The sequence below is a fragment of the Oreochromis aureus genome, linkage group 7 (assembly GCF_013358895.1).
Source record: "Oreochromis aureus strain Israel breed Guangdong linkage group 7, ZZ_aureus, whole genome shotgun sequence".
Classification (NCBI taxonomy): Eukaryota; Metazoa; Chordata; class Actinopteri; order Cichliformes; family Cichlidae; genus Oreochromis; species Oreochromis aureus.
Genome location: NC_052948.1, coordinates 49,685,849 through 49,704,940, shown reverse-complemented (window position 1 = coordinate 49,704,940; position 19,092 = coordinate 49,685,849). Strand labels below are relative to the sequence as shown.

The window sequence follows — 19,092 nt, the reverse complement described above, 5'->3', positions numbered from 1 at the left end:
TCATAACTTTTTCGATTCTGGGGGGAGCATAATGGCATAAAGTGACACAAACTTAGACACGAAATTAGTTGATTTCCAGCCAGACACAACTGCCCTCTGAAAGAAATACTAAATGGCCTTTGACAGGACTTCTGCTAATTATAGTCTTGTGCTGATTATTAAGCTAATTTTGAATCTGTGACAAAGTTTGGCACAAGTGAAGTAGTCTCACTTTTCTCACTTTTCATTTCTTTAGTTTCAGTTTAACACAGAAGGCTCCTCTTTGAAACATTTTCTGTTCCCCACAATCCCTATGCTATGTCATACTGGAAACTTGAACAACAACAGTATATACTTCGGACATGCAGTCTATGAATAATACATTTGTATTTATGTACTTTATCATCCCTTTAAAAGTAATGTTTTAATTAAGCCCGTATTAAAAAAATTGAGGTATTTTATACAATTTTAAAATAACAAAAGCTAACAGAAGTGAGCCAATCATCTTTCACATCCGCACACTGACTGTCTAATCAGATATTGGTGAAAGAACCGAGGGTAGACAAAGAATGTCCAAAGCACTGAACTGAATTCATATGCACATATTCAAGTAAACAAGACTCTGAAATCCAAACTCGCACATACAAACAGAAAGTGTTCTTTAGCAGGTTTATTCATGATAACACTTATCTCACAGTGATCAGTGTTTACATTCAAGTTTGTGCCTTGAAAGTAGAGCTGGGCGATAGAACGATAACGATATGTATTGCGAAATAACTTTTTCTCGATAGAAAAATGAAACTATTGCGATAGACCTCATCTCTCTCTCTTCCTGTCTTAAAAAAAAAGAACAGCCAATCCAAATTAAGTAGCGCAGAGCCGAACCAATCACAGCCACAGCGTCACGTCACGTGACTTGTTACGTACAGCACAAGTGCCAAGCCGCACATGTGTATTTGTTTGGGAAGCAGCCAGCCGCCGTGGCCGGGTAATGGAGAAAATGAGTGTGCCCACTAGAGAAAAATCAACCGAGAGCTTGGGTGACCAGGTTACCGAAGAGAACACAGATGACGGTTCCAATTCCGGAGAGATTGTCGAAAGGAAGGGCCAGAGAAGTTCCGTATACTGAAAGCGCTAATTCGTCATCGAAAACAACCAGGAGAATCCCTGCGAAGAAGCAACAGTCAATTGAGTCAGCTTTCTCCAGCGTCTTACCATATGACAAAAAAGCTAAGAGACATAGCGACATAACGAATGCCATAGCCTACCGTCATGCTAAAGACATGCTACCAATAAACACGTTCGAAAATAAAGGATTCAAGCAGCTAATTGAGGTAATAGCTAAGCTATACAACAAGGAGAGATTGAGAATTTCCTTTTAGTTCTCAGTTTATTTGATATTGACAAAAGTTAGTCAATTTTGTCTGTTCTTCTGTAAAACAAACTAAGATTTATTTTTAGAATTAATATTTTGTTTCTAAGTGGAATTGACAATTTAGTGGTCTGTTTTGTTTGTTCTATTTTGAAACTTAAATGCTTTAGCGGCTACCTTTTGTGTAGTTTGCAATATTTGCCTTTATTTATCTGAAACTGAAGTCTCATGTTCCTTAAGTACATCTACCCTGTTGAACTTATTATGGAAAATAAATATTTAAATCAAAACAACCTGCTGATCATTACTTGTGAGCAACGGCACATTTAAATCTTACAAATATAGTTATTTGGCTTATATCGTGATATATATCGTTATCGCCTGAAATGAAAAAAACATATCGTGATATGAAAAAATCTTATATCGCCCAGCTCTACTTGAAAGGTTGTTTTTTTTTTTTTCTTTCTTTTACCATATACATAGACTTTGGCTGCTAAAACACAAGTAAATTTAAACACTTCATGTCTGAAGTACACATTATAGTAAAACGCTTGCTCACTAGTGCAAATACTGATGCAGTCTCTGGAATAAGCCACCAAATAAGCATTATGCAACTGAAAAGGCAGCTCTATGTTTTTAATAGTAACAGGCAGCAAAATATAAATGGTAAAAAACTTTAAAGATGAAATTCAGTATTAAAACAAGACAATGGGAGTCTTCCTTTGCTCACAATTGTTGATTCAAATGTAACATTTTATCATATACCCCAAAGAGCTTTTTCAGTTTCTGTGGGTGTGAGCGAGTATAATGTGGTCACCAAAGCAGATGTGAAAACAGCAAACGGCAGGATCACGAGTTCAGCGGCGCTACAGAAAGACCTGAACACGGTTTAATGCACGTTCAATGAAATGTTACCACTTCAAGCATTTTAACACTGTAACTCGCCCATATTGTTACAGTTACTGTGACAGCAACAAATGCAAGCATAAAGTTTCAGTAGAGAGCTTACAGCATAACACTAAGAGGTTTTTACAGAAATAAGCACCAACTTCAAGTTGCTCAAATATGCTTATTTGTTGAAGAAGTTCAAATGAAATGCAACACAAAGGCTTGTCTGAAAACAGCTTTCCTTTTAAAATGTCCAGAGGCCATAAATACAGGATTACTTCAGCTTTGACCTCAACTCTACTTTAATGCTGAATTGACATTGTCATCTTTTGATCATGATCATGGACCAAGAGCGTGTAAAACAATAATAGAAGAGCTGAAGGGATTAGTCATTATTTGTTCTAATCAGCTGAATTTTCTGGTGGTTGACTTTCTTATAACAAGTTATCTTTCATACAAGAATGCTGAAATGCCACTATCTCATGCGTGTTTAGATTTCTGTGACGGTAAAATAAGTGCCAGTTATTTTCTGACAATTTGTTATCGATTCAAAAGCAGCATTAACCCTAATTGTGACCCTACATAACTATAGGCTGTATATAAAAGATGGCCATGATGGCGTAGTGATAATGACACCCATTGGTTAGTGAGATTCTGAATGAGAAATTGAGGGACAGCGTCCACCACAAAGTAAAGCATAATCTAATTACTGTCTGTTTTGACTCTAAGTGAGGAATGGAATTTATAAAATCAATATGTTATATTCAGTAAAACCTGAAACTGAGACCACAAACTCATAGGAAGGGTTGAAGGGCTGTTTTCGTGTAGACTTCTATTAAACCAGATGAAACCAGATTGGTCTCCCCCTGCTGGCCATTTGAAATGAAGCACCTTTAAAGGACATTAGCTTTTTAGCTAGGTATATCTTTTATATACAGTCTGTGTATATAATTATAATGCACTTTCTGTCTCAAAGGAAATGTGTATAATTGCAGCTTTATATTACACAGGCCAGATTGAAGCATGAAGTAAAAAAAACTGCAGAAAAGAGCAAAAGTCAAGGCACAGTTATAAAGAATCTAAAAGCAGCTTTGGTATTGACTGGTTTTAATTTATGGTGTTGTGTTTTAATATGTGTTTTTCTTGTAGTCCTACTGATCTCTGTAAGGGGCCATTATCATTTGTTACCAGTAAAGCTTAATCTCATTCTTCAGAGGCTCCAGGAGGGGTGTTTAAACTCTATCCTGTGGCGTGCTGCCCATTTGGCATAGATGGCTTTCTCAGTGATGAAGCGATGGCCTCCGCGCTGGGTGTGCTCGTGGACCTTGTACATCTTGCACTCATTGATTCTGTTTTGTTCATAATAATGGTAGGGAACAACACTGTGATTGGCTCGGCTGTTGACAGGAAGGAAACAGTGGGTCACTAAAGACACTCAGCATAACTGTATATACATAGAATATGTACACACATAGAAAAAAAAAAAAGATGGAGCTTGAATATGGATTATCAATGTCTCACCTGCAGTAGCCGTCATCAATCATTCCATAAACGTGGATGCTGTCGCACATTTCTATGGCCAGAATCATTGTGAAGAATCCAGTGCTGAGAAACGCCCCAGTTTTCATTCTGATTGAGAAACACCAAATATTTGTTCTTCCAAAAAAAGTTTTGCAAATTCTTACAAATTCAAAAATAAATCCTACAACTGGCACCAGTCATAAACTATACATTAGATCACAACTGTTTATACACTGTACAAAAGGGGGATGTAATTATTTAATTTCCTGTTGTAATTGTAGGTTTGCTGATTTTCCCCCAAAAAATAAGTCACTATTTTTTATGGTAGTTTCATTTTGATGGAGAGAGACAGAATGTCAACCACAAATCCAGAAAGAAAAACACGTAACAATAAAGTTATAAATTGATTTGCATGTTGTGGAGTGAACTGTATTTGATCACCAAGCAAAACACAACTTAGTACTTGGTGGAGAAACCCTTGTTGGCAAACACAGTGGCACGCTGTTTTGTGTAGTTGGTCACCACGTTTGCACGTCCCAGGCTGGATTACTTATTTTTATTTCCTCCACTATATTTCTTTTTAGAGACCCTAATTTCTCAAGAGGTTTTGCCATTAGCCAGGCTGTCACTGTAAAGTGTAAAGAATGTACTCAGTAAACGACTGACCTGATTAAACAATGGGAACACTGAGTAGCTTCACCCTCTTGTGGTAAAAACTAGTATTACAAAGAGCCCAGCCTAAGCTCAGCTTCAATTGATATCTCTTTGTCGCTGAGATTTTTGGATTTCAGGTTATAGCAGTTATTTCCTCACATTCTAACACTGATTCGTTTAAGAAAAACGTAAACTTTGACCACAAGAATTCACAATAACTTCCTTTAAAGTAAGGTATCAACTGAGTTGATTTAAGGCTGAAATGAGCAAATTATATTTTCACCTTTAATGTTCTGAATTAGAGAACAAAGTTCCACAGTGTGTAAATGGCTACACTTTCTATTTGTACAACTAATGAGTTAAACTGAGTTAAACTGAGTTAAATGAGTTAAACTCATACCGTACCTGTTTTTTCCCGTTTCGTTCTGAAACACCCTGTCACAGTAATCAATCTTGTCTTTCGTCACAGCATACATTCGGACATTTGGATATTTTTTTGCCATTTTCAGGAGGGCATTGAAAATGTGTCCTTTGCCGTCTTGTCTCATGTTCCTTTCAGGACCCCAAAACACATATGTGGTCTCTGCTGACTGCTGGAAATAATACTGCTCATTTTTTACCAGCAGGGGAACGCTGGTGTGAGACACAACACGAACGGTGGTGCGCCTCCCAACGTCTTTCTCAAACCCCTTGGTGGGCGCGTTATTCATCCGGATCACACACCCGATTTTGTCTATCTCCTCTCCAGCACCAGCTCCGAGCATCTGACCTGAGCTGGAGACCAAGGCACACTGACTACAGTTGATGTCCAGTATCTGTGGAGAAAAAAGGGGCAAGATGAGACATTTTTAGGTTGTGGTTTGTGCACATAAATCAGTAACTGGATGGTTATAGCTCATCTGTTATTCCATCGGAATTACAGAATGTGCTTTCAGAAGGATTTGTGTTGGGCTCATTAAAATAGATGAAATCAGAATTTTAGGTCAAGCATGTCTTGCTGGGAACAATCGTACAAGCTAGACAGAGCTTTTGATTTGAAGGTATCTCCATATATTCTTTACTGGGTTCAGCTGTAGACTCTGGATGTGCAACTTAGGACTTTCACAGACTTTTTCCAAAGCCACTCCTGTGTTCTTTTGTGGTACGCTCCAGCGTTTTGTCTTGTTGAAATGCAAATGTGTTCCCAGTCTGACACAGATATAGATCTGCAGTAATGGTTTTCACCCTAACACACACACACACACACATATACACAAACACAATCAACAGAGACTGACAGACTGACAGTTGCATGCCTTTGTTATTTAGGTTAAGGAATGCACTGTATAATTAATATGACTGGCTATCAGTTTTCACGGTCACCATGAACTAACGGAACCAGACCTTTGTAAGCGTTTTTTTGTGTAACCCTATCCTCCCTGTGTCTCACCTGGTCCGTTCTGCCGGGCTTGATCCTCGTGTAGCCCTCGAGTGCCTTTCTGCCCGCAGCAGGTGATGGGCCGTCCCGTATCATCACATGTCCAACCCAAAACAACAGAGGGAGGCTCAGGGTGAGCAGGCAAAGCCAGCGAAGCATCTGCACAAGCGGATAACATGTATGAATGTTAGGGTAGTGCAGCTACGCACACATTATTGAACATCCACTGTTTATCGGTTAAATAAGCGAGTGACTCTTACCAGAACGTTCATATCAAGGCCTTCGGGAAACCCCTGCGTTCAATGGCCCGAACGACACTCATTTTTCACGCCGACCCGAGAGAGACGTGCCCAGTCAGCCACCGTCGATTCATGATCACAAAGGTTCCATATCAAAAGATTTTTAATTGCGTTTCCAGATCTGTCAAATTCAAGTATCCGTTTCTTTGTGCGGTTACTTTCGTTTTCATCACGTAGCCGAGCTCATTATTCTAGTCTTATTTGCACCATGTTTACATGCACTACCATCTCAAATCTGTGAAGCTGCCCGTTTCTTCCCCAGCTTTGTTGACACAGTACCCTACAAACAATTCCTAGGACCCGCCTTGTAAATTATAACGTTGCCCGTCTTTACAGAATACGGCTTCCGGAGCGACTATTTCACAACAAACTATCACCTGAACAAACTTGATAAAAAACATTACTTACCAGAAATAACTGTAACTTTAATAACAATAGTTATAATAACTATGACTTTAACTATATAAACAACTATGGTATAATTTTTTTTAAATTATTCTTAGTATTTAAATTAATATAATGACATTAGATGTGCTGGCGCGTAATCACTCCTTTATTCTGAAAGAAACATGCCAAAACCGGAAACAGTCTTCTTAATACTTTTGGTTACTTTAAAGTAGCCGTCAATGCTGCGTTCCAGTACCCCTCGTAAACTCTCTTTCCCACAATAGAAGGAAAGTAATTTATAAACATTTTTCAGATGGTGAAACTACGCCGTCCCAAGACTTTTTCTCGTTATACTATTCTAGTAGCCTGACTCCGATGTTATGGCCTTAAGAATATAATTAAGAATATGATAATTCTCTAGATTTCGCCAAACGTAACCCAATTATGTCACTTTAGCATTATTTCTAATTGCCAAGTATATATACCGCCTTGAACTTTCTAGCAGCATTTCGTTTCTGTTTGATCAGGATAGAGTGACGATATTTCAAGAACCAATATGTGATTGGATTGGAAAAGTTTTTGCCCCGCCTAACGTTTTATCCGATTGGTCAAGAAGTAGGTAACTATCTTCACACCTCACCCGACTGGCCCGTGTCCGCGTCTGTATTCTTGCGTTAACTACGTAGGGCGTTAGGGAAAAAAAAGAATCCACCGTGCGACTTTCACTGACTGTGACACGGGGATGTCCTTCCTTGACGCCTCGGATGATCACGGTATGTACCTACGCAGGGATTATGTTATTAGTTGCGCCTCTGGGGAAGCTGCACACAAAGCCGCCTTGAAGTCTGTAAGGTGTCAGCTCACAGACTTTGCTCTGAAGCCAGCTTGACCTGGTGATGCTATGATGCGGAATGACAGATAAGGCTAGCCGAATAAGCTAGCTAACGTTAGCATATGCTCCTCTAAAAAGACAGTTTCATCCTTGCCAGTGCTAATATTTAGCTGTCAATGACTCGAGCTTTAAAGACAGACATAAACCCTACTGTTGAATTTAAGGGAAAGCTCTAAAATAAATTGTGTCAGGAAAATTACTGTTTTCTACTTCCTGAGCTGGCTAACAGCTAGCTTTCGCTTTAACATGTCAAATTTCTATCAACTAGCAGCCTTGTTGTCGATAACTTCAGTCTGTATGGAACATAGTTGTGCTTTATGTACACTAGTTTGCTTCAGAGATATAGAAAGTCACCCAGTTTCTCATATTGAAGCTACAACTACTATCTTTTGTGAGGCTTTGTCTCGTACAGTATGTTGAATGGCGTGCTTGTTGCCTATTTGCATACCAGACACTCCAGACTGGTTAAGTAGTAGCTGGCAGCGTGTCAGTCTGCTCTCCTTCCAGGTCAAACCATAAACCTGTACAAGTTAAATCTGTGTCTGGAGAGTAGTACAGTGAAAATAGTTTGAACTGATAGCTGCTATTATAATGGTCGTGCAGTTAAAAGCACCTACACTTAGAACACAAGGTTTTTACCTATCTGTTGTAGAACAACACGACTGCAGTCAGCCACTGGACGAGAGAGTGGTTGATTACGGATGGTTCATCAGCAGGTCCTGAGCTGGCTGATCTCAGACCAGAGGGGAAACTTAATTTTTGCTGTGGCCTGAAGGCATTATAATTCTTGAGATGTCAATGAGACGAGGAGAAGGGATGTCCATCGCTCAGGCTTTGGCCATGACTGTAGCAGAGATACCCGTCTTTCTCTATTCCACATTTGGGCAGGTAAATCCCTTTATACACATGCACACACAGAGTGTATGCTATGTTTGGTCGTATCCTCACTGCTTCTTTTGCTTTCAGTCCATATTTTCCCAGCTGAGGCTTACACCGAGCCTGAAGAAGGTGCTGTTTGCCACAGCGCTGGGCAGTGTAGCTCTAGCTCTCACTGCTCATCAGTTAAAAAGGCGAGGAAGAAAGAGGAAGCAGGGAACACAAGAAAAGGATGGCCAGAAGACAGTGGGAATACCAGAGTCGCTCATGAAGACAGGACGGCCCTCATCATTAAAGAGAGGTGTGAAGACAGAATATTATGTTTCTTCTTTTTGTTGTTGTTGTTGTTGTTACGGGCTGTTTAGCGTCTTTCAGCAGTGGTTGCTGTGAAACATTCAATGAGGAAATGTTTTTCTTTTGGGACAGCCCCGTTTACTGGTCGACAGATGATGAGTCCCAGCACTCGAAGCAATGATACGATGAGTGGAATTTCCTCCCTGGCTCCCAGTAAACACTCAAGTTCATCACACAGCCTGGCATCTGTAAGTTTTATACTTTTTTTTGTTGTGTTTGCTTTATTTTTGACTTATTATTATTTTTTTCACCATCTTCGGGTGTATATGTGTTTGCATGCACATTTCTGACATAGACGCGAGTCCCAAGCTCTCCAAATCAGTCTGCCAATCCATCCACCCCATGGGAGGCAGAGCCTGTGGTGGAAGAGTCAGGGGCAGTAGAGGATGCTAATGCAGAGAATCTCTATTTAATGGGTAAGTATTCACATATTCACTAAAACTTGTGGGTTTTTTTTGTTTGTTTTTATTTTTTAATATAAAAAAACAGCGTAAAGCCACTTTTTTTTTTTTTTTTTCTTTTCACTATTTGAAGATGACATTAGAGCACAAGCTATCTATAATTACATGCAACCAATATTAATCAGTATCAATTTGATGCAAAAATACCAGTTCCTGTAACTCTGTAGATTTGTAGTGCAGTACCATTATTTTTCACCTTACGAGTAATGTGCTTAAAACTGTTTTCACACAGCCTGTAATTACTCTTTTAATTAACTGGGGGACTGTATGTGAGTGATGTTTGAATGAATTGGACTGACATACAGCAGGTTTTAGTCTATGTAAAATCTCACTGAGCCCATGTGTGAATTGAACTGCTGTGTACTACATGTAAGAGGGGGCATAACTCCAGACAACGTTGGGATTCAAATGTTCTCTTCGTGCTAGGCATGGAGCTGTTTGAGGAGGCTCTGCGAAAGTGGGAACAGGCACTGAATATTCGCCATCAACCCCACTCAACATCCAGCAACAACAGCCTGGCTCTGCAGGGAGCAACATGTGGAGACGTTACCACGGTAACCATTGAACTGGTATCACCAGTGTGTGGTGGGATCGCTAATCATTAAATGATGTCAAGCAACATTTTGAAAGATACAATGTCTGAAATTCAAAGTCTGAACCTCAACAGTCTTTCTACTGAAGATCAACCAAATCACTCTCAGTGGGTCTAGATGAGTCACTCCAAACCACTTGAAGCTATCACTGGCTCCAGTTTACGAAGCTTATGATAGTTGATAGTTTCCCAAACCAAATATGGATTGGAGTCCACTTGCACAGTGGGACTGTGACTGAACTCTCACTATGAAAAGTAACTCTGTAAAGCATGTCTGCTATTGCTGCATGAGAGCCGTCATCTTTCAGCGAAGGCTGAGGTTGGATCATAATATAAATGGTTACACTGGGGAACATTAAAGCTGAGATTTCCTGTTAATCTTATAAAGCATTATCCATCAGAGGCAGAAAAAATCAAATATTCTACGTGATGTTGTTGCAACACATCAGTGCATTAATCAATTGCCTAATAATTATAGAAAAAAAGTGCTCATATAAATTGGGGTGTTTATTCTTTTTCTCTTACAGGGTGAAGCCCAAAATAAAGTGTTTGCTGAGAAGTTAGAGACACTACTGCACAGAGCGTATCACCTACAGGAGGATTTTGGAAGCAGTATCCCAGCAGACAATGTGCTGGCAGACTTTGGTAAGAATTTCTGTGTGACCCTATCAGACAGTATAAATATTATTAATCAAAGATCATACATTTGGACTCTTGGCTCTTTGCCTCTGTCAGTGCTTAGAGCTAAACATGTGTGCTTTCTGTCTGGCTCTGGCACTTATTTTGTTCCTTTGGCAGAAAGTGAAGGAACGCTAATCTTGCCTCAAGTGGAAAGTTTCCACAGACTGCAAGAGGACGATGCTACTACTGTCACTTCTGATGACTCCTTCTTTTCGGCTGCGGAGGTGAGCTTCTTTTCCCTGCCCTCTAAAGACAGACCATCAGAAAACACAGTACACTCCTGACCCTTCAAAAAACCTCCCCCCTCACTCATGTATTCATCTCATACACACACACACACACACACACACACACACACACACACACACACACACACACACACACAGACTGTGCACTGAGATATGCGTGTTTATGTGCAGCTGTTAGATGCCATGTCTCTAGGGGAGGTCTGTCAGCCAGCAGCCCTTTATGAAGAAGCCCTGTCTCTGGTCCATGAAGACAAAGTGGCCTATAGGACCCTGAGGTATTTTTTATTTGTACACTTAAAGATGCACTGACAAATACTTTTCTAAAAATGGTAAATATTACTGTAGATAATGCCATATGAGTCGCTGTCTGTTGTGTCTGTGGTCCCACATAGACTTTCAACTAAAACTACTGAGAAACACAGTTTCATTGTCAAACATGAAAAATCCTTTAGCAGCTAAACTGGTGGAGACCAAAACTGAGCAAAAAGTGAATAGTGAATTTTTCTTTTTAGACTCCAAATTAATGCTCGTGTTACTTTTTGGATGTGCAAATGCACATTTTAACAAAAGGTAATAGTGGTGCTCAAAAAAACAAAAAACAAAACATCTTATATTCCAGTATACAGCAGCCAAGAGAAGCCTGAGCCTTTGTTGACTTAAATCAAATTTTCTGTGTTTACCAGGACTGAACTACTTGAATGTTATAGTGACCAAGACTTCCTTGCCAAGCTTCACTGTGTGAGACAAGCATTCCAGGTTGGTTTCAGCAAACCCACACATCATACATATACACATGTTTAAAACCAAAATACTACAGAAATTAAAGCAGTGATGCTTTTCTTTTCCAGATCCTGTTGTTAGATGAAACTCATCGTACATTTTTCATGGAGACCGGAAAGCAAATGATTGTGGGTTTAATGGTAAAAGCAAACAAGGTAAAATACTCCTCACTGGATCCCCAGTTATGTGTCTTTTTTGGACAAATTTAAAGAGCTGTAATTATTTATTTTAATTGATCTCATTTTATCTTTTATTTTTTGCTTCAGAGCCCCAAAGCTTTTCTAGAAAGCTATGAAGACATGCTGCTGTACACTCAGAGAGAGGAAACGTGGCCGATCACTAAGATGGAGCTGGAGGGTCGAGGGGTGAGTAATCATGCTGTTATTCAAGTCATCACATCAATGTGATTGTGTGTGTGTGTGTGTGTGTGTGTGTGTGTGTGTGTGTGTGTGTGTGTGTGTGTGTGTGTGTGTGTGTGTGTGTGTGTGTGTGTGTGTGTGTGTGTGTGTGTGTGTGTGTGTGTGTGTGTGTGTGTGTGTGTGTGTGTGTGTGTGTGTGTGTGTGTGTGTGTGTGTGTGTGTGTGTGTGTGTGTGTGTTTACAGTAAGCATGAATGGGACAAGTGAATGCAATCACTAGCTATTCATTGCAAACATCAGTTAACATTTGTATTTATTAATTTTCATTTGTGTTGCCGTTCTGTTTTTTTTTTAATTAATATTATTTATTTTATTTTTTTTAGTAAAAATATTTAAATGGACCTAATGCTTTATTTTGTAGTTTCTCAATGATAGCTATAACCAACCCATGACAAAGACACACATGACAGTGTGCGCAGCTCTTTGAGTCAGAGATACATGGCTTTAATATGTTGCACATTGCTGCCACCAGCTGTTCATCAGTAGTATAGCCTCAAACTATCCGCAGGACATGTTCACACATGCTCGGGTGTGCGTATATCTGAAACAGACCAACCAGGAGCCCACTCTTACAAACCTTCATGACACCACAGTAGATAAGAAAAAATACAGAAGTTTTTTTTCTTGTACAACAGTTGCACAACACTGTCTAGTCCTTTATATGTTCCAAGTCAGGTATGACTGATGCCAGAGCAGTTCAAAACAGCACTGCTGCTAAATAAGAAATAATTTCACTCTTCCTTGTGGTCCTTGCAGGTGGTTTGTATGAACTTTTTCGACATAGTGTTGGACTTCATCCTGATGGACGCATTCGAAGACCTGGAGAGCCCTCCTTCCTCTGTGGTGGCTGTGCTGAGGAATCGCTGGCTCTCTGACAGCTTTAAAGAAACGGTTAATATAATGCACATGCACAGATACATACTCCATATTCCACCAACATGCAGTTTCTTTAATAATAGTTTTAATTTTCTGGTAGGCTTTGGCAACTGCTTGCTGGTCCGTCCTAAAAGCCAAAAGGCGTCTTCTAATGGTGAGGTTATACTAGTTTTAGAAATTAATACTTTTTAATGGCTTTAAAAAAAACGATCTTTTGTTTATTCTGATAGCTTGTTCTTCTCCTCTGTGCAGGTTCCTGATGGATTTATCTCCCACTTCTATGCCATATCGGAGCATGTGAGCCCAGTTTTAGCTTTTGGCTTTTTAGGACCCCGACAGCACCTGAGTGAAGTGTGCACAATTTTTAAGGTAAGGCCATACTGAGTACATGGTTTAAAAATATTTCAGTGCAAGCAGACACTATCCCCTGTGTAGGAAAACCACTAGGTTAATGTATAACTCTACAGTTTTTACATCACATGACACTAAATGCATAATTTATATAATTGTATAGTGAGATGTACAGCAGAGGATGGGGGGGGAAAAAGCCAAGATGCTGCAAGATACTTTCTTTAATCAGGTTAGAAAACTTAATAGAAGTGGTGTTGGAAGAAAAGAACAGTCAGAGTGAAACTCATAAACCTGCATTTCCTTTAATGCATCTCCAAAGGTTCTTTACCTGCTCCTTTGGTAGAGTACATGCACATCTCCACACCTCAGCTTCCAGCGCTGAAAATTGAAGCCAACACTGAAGTGGCTTAAACCTGTGTTTTCTCTTATGATCTTTGGGGGGTGGGAACTATTTTGGTGTGAAAAGAAGTGACTGTATAGAAGTCTGTGGGACAGTGACATTTCTATGATGTCATTAAGCATCTTGCCGATGATATCATCAGTCATTAATGTACTCTTTATATAATACAACATGATGCTTATTTTGTTTATGGTTAAGTTATGGTCCTCATTAGAGTCAAAAACTACAGTAAAGCAGTTTTTCAGTCTGGCCCAGATTCGCTCATTATATCTGTCGTCAAAACACCAAAATGATCATAGTCGAGAACTTAGCTTAAAACCTATATACAAACCTAATTTAAATATTTTTTAGATTTAAGGAGCAGCTCCTGAGCCACAGACATCATTACGTGCAGAGCCTTTATAGTCAAAGTAGTAGTAGACGCAGTAACAGTGATAGGGGAACTTGCATTCATGTGGCTCAGAGCTAACCTACTAAGCCACATGAAGTTGACTTCATGTGGCTTAACATGTTGCTTACATACTTTAATACACCATCTTTTCATTTTGTTTTCTCTCCTTTTACCTGCAGCAACAAATCGTGCAGTACCTTAAGGATATGTTTGACCACGACAAGGTCCGCTTCACCTCTGCACAGTGTTTGGCCGAGGACATCCTGAACCTTTCCCACCGCCGGAGTGATATTTTACTTGGGTATCTGGGAATCGATAGCCTTCTCGAGATCAACGGTGCCCTGCCCAGAGACCCAGAGGGCTCTTCAGGGACCAACTAGGAGGAGTAGGGTAACAAAGAGCTTCACTGGGCCTTGTACCAGCCAACAGCAAAGAGGCTGACAAGTTAGGGAACAGCAAGAAGTCACAGCTGAACAGTGTGTCTGTATTCAGACTGGAATGAATCATCCTCCTGTGATACACTGAGAACCAGCATTATTCATTTATTCATCCGTGTTTCATTAAACATGATGGCTTCAGTAGGACATACTTTCACCAGTTCTACAAAGTCATTGTTCGTTGTACTAAGGAGGGAGGCTAACGATCCCACCTCTTTTATGTTGCTGCTGTGTAATCATCGAGAATACCGACTGCAGTCATGTAATGACAGACGTGCAAGGACTTGTCTCTGCCTTGTTGGGTGAGTTCTTGAAAACAGGCCTAACGGGAAGCATGAAAACTGTGCCCGCTACACTTTTACTCCACATGGATTGCGCGCTTTCAGAGAACTCTTCATCACCTCTGGAATTAGGGGGAATTATGGTGTGGGAATCAGTATTTTGTGTTTCTGCGTTTTATATTAAATTAAGGAAGATTATCTGTTTAAAATGATGAGAGTTCCTGAGAGTTCTTGAACACTTTGGCCAACTGATTATTAGTGCTGCTGTTTAATGCAAAATGAGATGGGTTTGTCTCCACACTTGTCCTTAAATCCTCTTTAATGTCTTTATTTATTTTCTTCACTTTGGGTTAATCGTGTTTATAATGTGATGAAACCAAGAAAGTCTGTTGAATGCAAAAAGACGTTTGAACTTGTGTAGGGTACTGGCATGTTACCCATGTTTGACACCAGTGTTCACAGTTGCAGTAAACATGAGTGTTTGAAGAAGCATGTGCTAAGGGATTATGAAGGTTTACTTTCTATAAATTACAATGCAAATATTCAGATTTAAATGGCACCAAACCCCCCCCCCCAAAAACAGCACTCTTAACTGCAAATAAAAGAGTGTGAGATGTGAAATACCTGTCTGAAAACTATTACATAAAACACAACAGTTTAGAAGATGCTAAAGACAATAAACAATGACACTTGAGTTCTCTCGATTTGTATTTCCTAATTCTAAAGTCTGAATTTGAGACATTCTCGCAGTTTAATTGCTTGCAAACATTTGGGTCTATAAGTGTCCAGTTGCAAGTTGTACCAAATAAGCCTTTAACAAAGTGGATGCCATGTGTTCACACGACATGAACAAGAGTCTTTTCGTGGCAGTTTTCACTGTTTAACATTAAAAATGGCATTAAAGTAGGTGAGCCAGCATTGGGGCCCGAGCACGGTGCATGTTCACTCGCTCACTCACTATCACACCTTAACAGCACACCTACTGAATCATTTATGTTTTTGTTTACATCTGTACTTTTTCTGTACCTTCAGTGATAAAAGGGCGCTGTTTTGTGTGTGTGTGTGTGTGTGTGTGTGTGTGTGTGTGTGTGTGTGTGTGTGTGTGTGTGTGTGTGTGTGTGTGTGTGTGTGTGTGTGTGTGTGTGTGTGTGTGTGTGTGTGTGTGTGTGTGTGTGTGTGTGTGTGTGTGTGTGTGTGTGTGTGTGTGTGTGTGTGTGTGTGTGTGTGTGTGTGTGTGTGTGTGTGTGTGTAAGAAGGTGGACACCTGTGGAGATCTTGCTTAGAAAAAATATATGTAAACAGTGACGCAACCGCTAAATGAAACATTGCCATTTAGTATTCTTAGCGAGGCTATTTCTGATGTTATAAAGATCTGTAATGAAGAACAGGGCATTGTACAGCTGGACTGTCATCCACGTAGGTGCACTGATAACATCTGAGTCTGCTTTGCTTTCCCAAGTACTGTAAACTTGTTACCGAATGGCATTTATTCCGTAATTCTCGCGTCGATTACACCACTACTGCACAGGCGCATTTCTTATTCGCAGATATATACAAACTAAATCGTCTTCATGAAATTGAATTTAAAAAAAGAAAAGATTATTTATTTACAGAGAAGCACAGTTATCTAAAGGGAGGAAAAGAATTCTCTCTGATTACTTGGGGCGTTTTAGTGTCAGTAGTTTATCTTCTGAGTCCATACAAGTGTATTTCTTGTGGCAGTGATAATCCAAATCAAAGTCTCTTAAATTAAGAGCTTTTATTTTCTTTTATTTTGATTCAGTATTTGCAGGGTTATTTGGTGTTTCTGTCTAATGTGAACCAAAACTGTAAATTGAGCTTTTACAGAAAATAATTTGGTTCCTCATTGTGACAGATGAGCATTTTGCACTTTAGCAGAAAAATCCAAGAATGTCCAATAACCCTTTTTTAATAGTTGTTGATTTATTTGTTGCATCAAAGAACTGACATATTATTGATAATAAAGAACATAAATGCTGTACAGTAGAGAAATTATCTTTCCCAGATCACTATACATATGATCATTGTTAATCTGCTATCTAGGTTTTGTTAATGTGTTCATCTTGTTCAAATTCTCCACTTTTAACTGTTCTAGTCGTTTTTATACCATTATGTGTCATGCAGGTAAATGCTGTTATGGAAAAATGCTTCTGTTTAGTCTTGTGTCCACAGATTGGTCTGCTTTTTCTCAGATAATATATCAGTGTAACATGCTACCTGTAGACCCAGGCTTAGCCTTTAGCTGTACATTTTAAAGATGCCAGATTACAAATATTTAGAAATTTCTAATTTAAAAAAAATAATATTGAGCACGGAGACGACTTCTTAGCATATATTTGATGCAAGAGTTTTTGCAAGAATTTCAGGTGGCCAAACTGTAGAGAAAGATTGGTTTTGTTTTGAACGTCACTGCTGTGTTTCAAGTGTCCTACTCATGCCTTTTGTCTTTTCTATTGTTAATCAACAGCAGAAACTCTGATCTGATTTTAATTTTCCATATTAAATGTTATTTTTTGTTAAATGATATTGAGTTATTTATTTTATTTCACAAAAATCAAACATTCTAATTGAGAGTTTAAAAAAAAATATTGTTAGGACAGGTATATCAAAAAACACTGGCTTAATTTTATTTAAACGTTTGAAGGGAGTACTTGATCATAGTAGACAATATGAGGAAAAAAAATCTAATATGACTAAAATAATGGTAAGTAAATTTACTATTTTAGTAGTAGCTTCAAAAGAGGGCACAAATCATCAGTATTCTCAATAGTTCCCGGTAACTATTGTCATCAGGTAACTGTTCCCTATATAAGTCCTGAATTTAAAATGTACAGTTCTTACATACCTTGTCTCTATTTTGTAAAAAGATGATATGTGCATCAGTGGTGCTACCACCCTATGAAAACCTTCAAGACTGGTGTAATTTTTATTTTATTTTTTTAAGTGTTTGCAGCGATTATTAGCTAGCATGCTAACACACTAGCACCTACCACAAAATTAGAAATCTACTAACATTTAGCAAGATTATAGCACTGCTCATGTGGATACAGGCATAGTATAAAGTGAAAAGTTTAAAGCTATTTAAAGTAATAAGAACAAGAGAGAGGCACACAAGAGGTAAAAGCTCTGTAGTGATTCAATAATAAGCCAGTGGAGGAAGTACAAATCTTACAATAACTTTGCATAACAAGTCTGAATAACTCGTTACTTTTTATCCCAAAAGAAAGACATTTTAGTTTTCGAAAAAAGGTTTAAATGGGAATAAAAAATCCTTACACTGCATTTATGATACGGTTTGTCTTACAGCCTGAAAGGTAACACAACTCAAAGTTAAGGCTGTGTTCAATATGAACTCATGCAAACAATATAAAATAGAATCATAATATTCTAATCATCTAATTTTAAGAGATAAGCCATGAACTTGCTCTTGATATTAGCATCTGTGTAATATTTGTTTTTTCTCCCCTGTATAAAATGAGAGTTAAGCCTGTGGATGGGTGAGGTACACCAGGCTGAGTTTGTAAATACACTTGGCTAATACATCAGCCAGATAAAGGTTATAATGATCGCTAATTGTTAAAGCTCTTTTAGAGACGTAGTGATGTTTGTGTGTGAACCTTTCAGTTACTTTTAATTTTTCTTGAAAATCTAGTTGTTTTTAGTTAAGCAAAATGTTTTTCACATCTAGTTTCAATTTTCAGTTCAGTTTTATTTATCTATAATAATTTTGACATGAGCACTCCCCTGTAAGTATGGCATTGTTGTATATCGCACACGTATAACCTAAAAGAGACTGCTCATCTTGCTTCTCATGCTTCTGGCTTCCCGACACTTGAATGATGAAAAATACATCATCACCCATCATGTACAAATATTTCAAAACACTTCTTTTTTTTTAAAATATGAAATAATCTGCTTCTTGGATACAAGGTGGAGTAGGTAAAATCTATTCCAAATAAAACAAGTAAATATTAAAAAACAAACAAATCCACAGACTAATTGCATTTGTGTTTACCTTAAAATCTTAAAATCAGTGTATCCTTATTATTAGTTTTGAACGACAGTTCCACTTTTTAAGTGGCTTATAATGGATCTATACAGTATTAGTCATAGTTTATGAAGTCTCCTGTAAGGATAATTTATACCTTGTGAAGCCTTTATCTTAAGAGAAAGTGGTACTAAATTATTTTTTGACATTTGACAATTTGGCTCAGATTAATTCATATTTTTACACACACAAAAATCTCAAATGCAGTTGAGGTCAACTACCCAAGGGGTAAGTAATAGTCTGGGTTCACGCCTTAAATTAATGAAGACAATTGTAGATCATACATGTTTTTGAATGAGTGCATTTTTGCTATTTTAATGTGGACTGCCCGTTTTTTTTTTTTTTTGTTCATTCAATAATTCTTCTCTATGGACAAAATAGCTCGTCTGCAGATTGCAGCTGGGATTGGTCGTCGCTTCCACTGTCAGGGGACGTTTAAATGCTGAGCTCCGCTCTCCATTGGCTGGA

At 38.6% G+C, this 19,092-nt stretch overlaps 2 protein-coding genes across 2 annotated transcripts; one reads left to right on the top strand and one right to left on the bottom strand.

Moving 5' to 3' along the window:
* Nucleotides 1-1,717: 1,717 nt before the first annotated feature.
* st6galnac4 (ST6 (alpha-N-acetyl-neuraminyl-2,3-beta-galactosyl-1,3)-N-acetylgalactosaminide alpha-2,6-sialyltransferase 4) lies at nucleotides 1,718-6,512 on the bottom strand. Its single transcript, XM_031754721.2, has 5 exons — nucleotides 6,092-6,512; nucleotides 5,844-5,990; nucleotides 4,820-5,229; nucleotides 3,761-3,868; nucleotides 1,718-3,636 (listed from the first exon to the last, which is right to left on the bottom strand). Exons 1-5 carry the CDS (start codon nucleotides 6,101-6,103, stop codon nucleotides 3,450-3,452), a joined length of 864 nt encoding a protein of 287 aa, XP_031610581.1. The 5' UTR covers nucleotides 6,104-6,512; the 3' UTR covers nucleotides 1,718-3,449.
* A 627-nt stretch (nucleotides 6,513-7,139) lies between these two features.
* Nucleotides 7,140-17,097, top strand: miga2 (mitoguardin 2). Its single transcript, XM_031754621.2, has 16 exons — nucleotides 7,140-7,290; nucleotides 8,062-8,297; nucleotides 8,376-8,586; nucleotides 8,712-8,827; nucleotides 8,935-9,055; nucleotides 9,527-9,654; nucleotides 10,220-10,337; nucleotides 10,491-10,597; nucleotides 10,793-10,896; nucleotides 11,305-11,377; nucleotides 11,470-11,556; nucleotides 11,668-11,766; nucleotides 12,576-12,710; nucleotides 12,796-12,849; nucleotides 12,948-13,064; nucleotides 14,017-17,097. The coding sequence occupies exons 2-16, from the start codon at nucleotides 8,202-8,204 to the stop codon at nucleotides 14,215-14,217; spliced, it is 1,767 nt and encodes a 588-aa protein (XP_031610481.1). The 5' UTR covers nucleotides 7,140-7,290; nucleotides 8,062-8,201; the 3' UTR covers nucleotides 14,218-17,097.
* The last annotated feature ends 1,995 nt before the right edge of the window (nucleotides 17,098-19,092 follow it).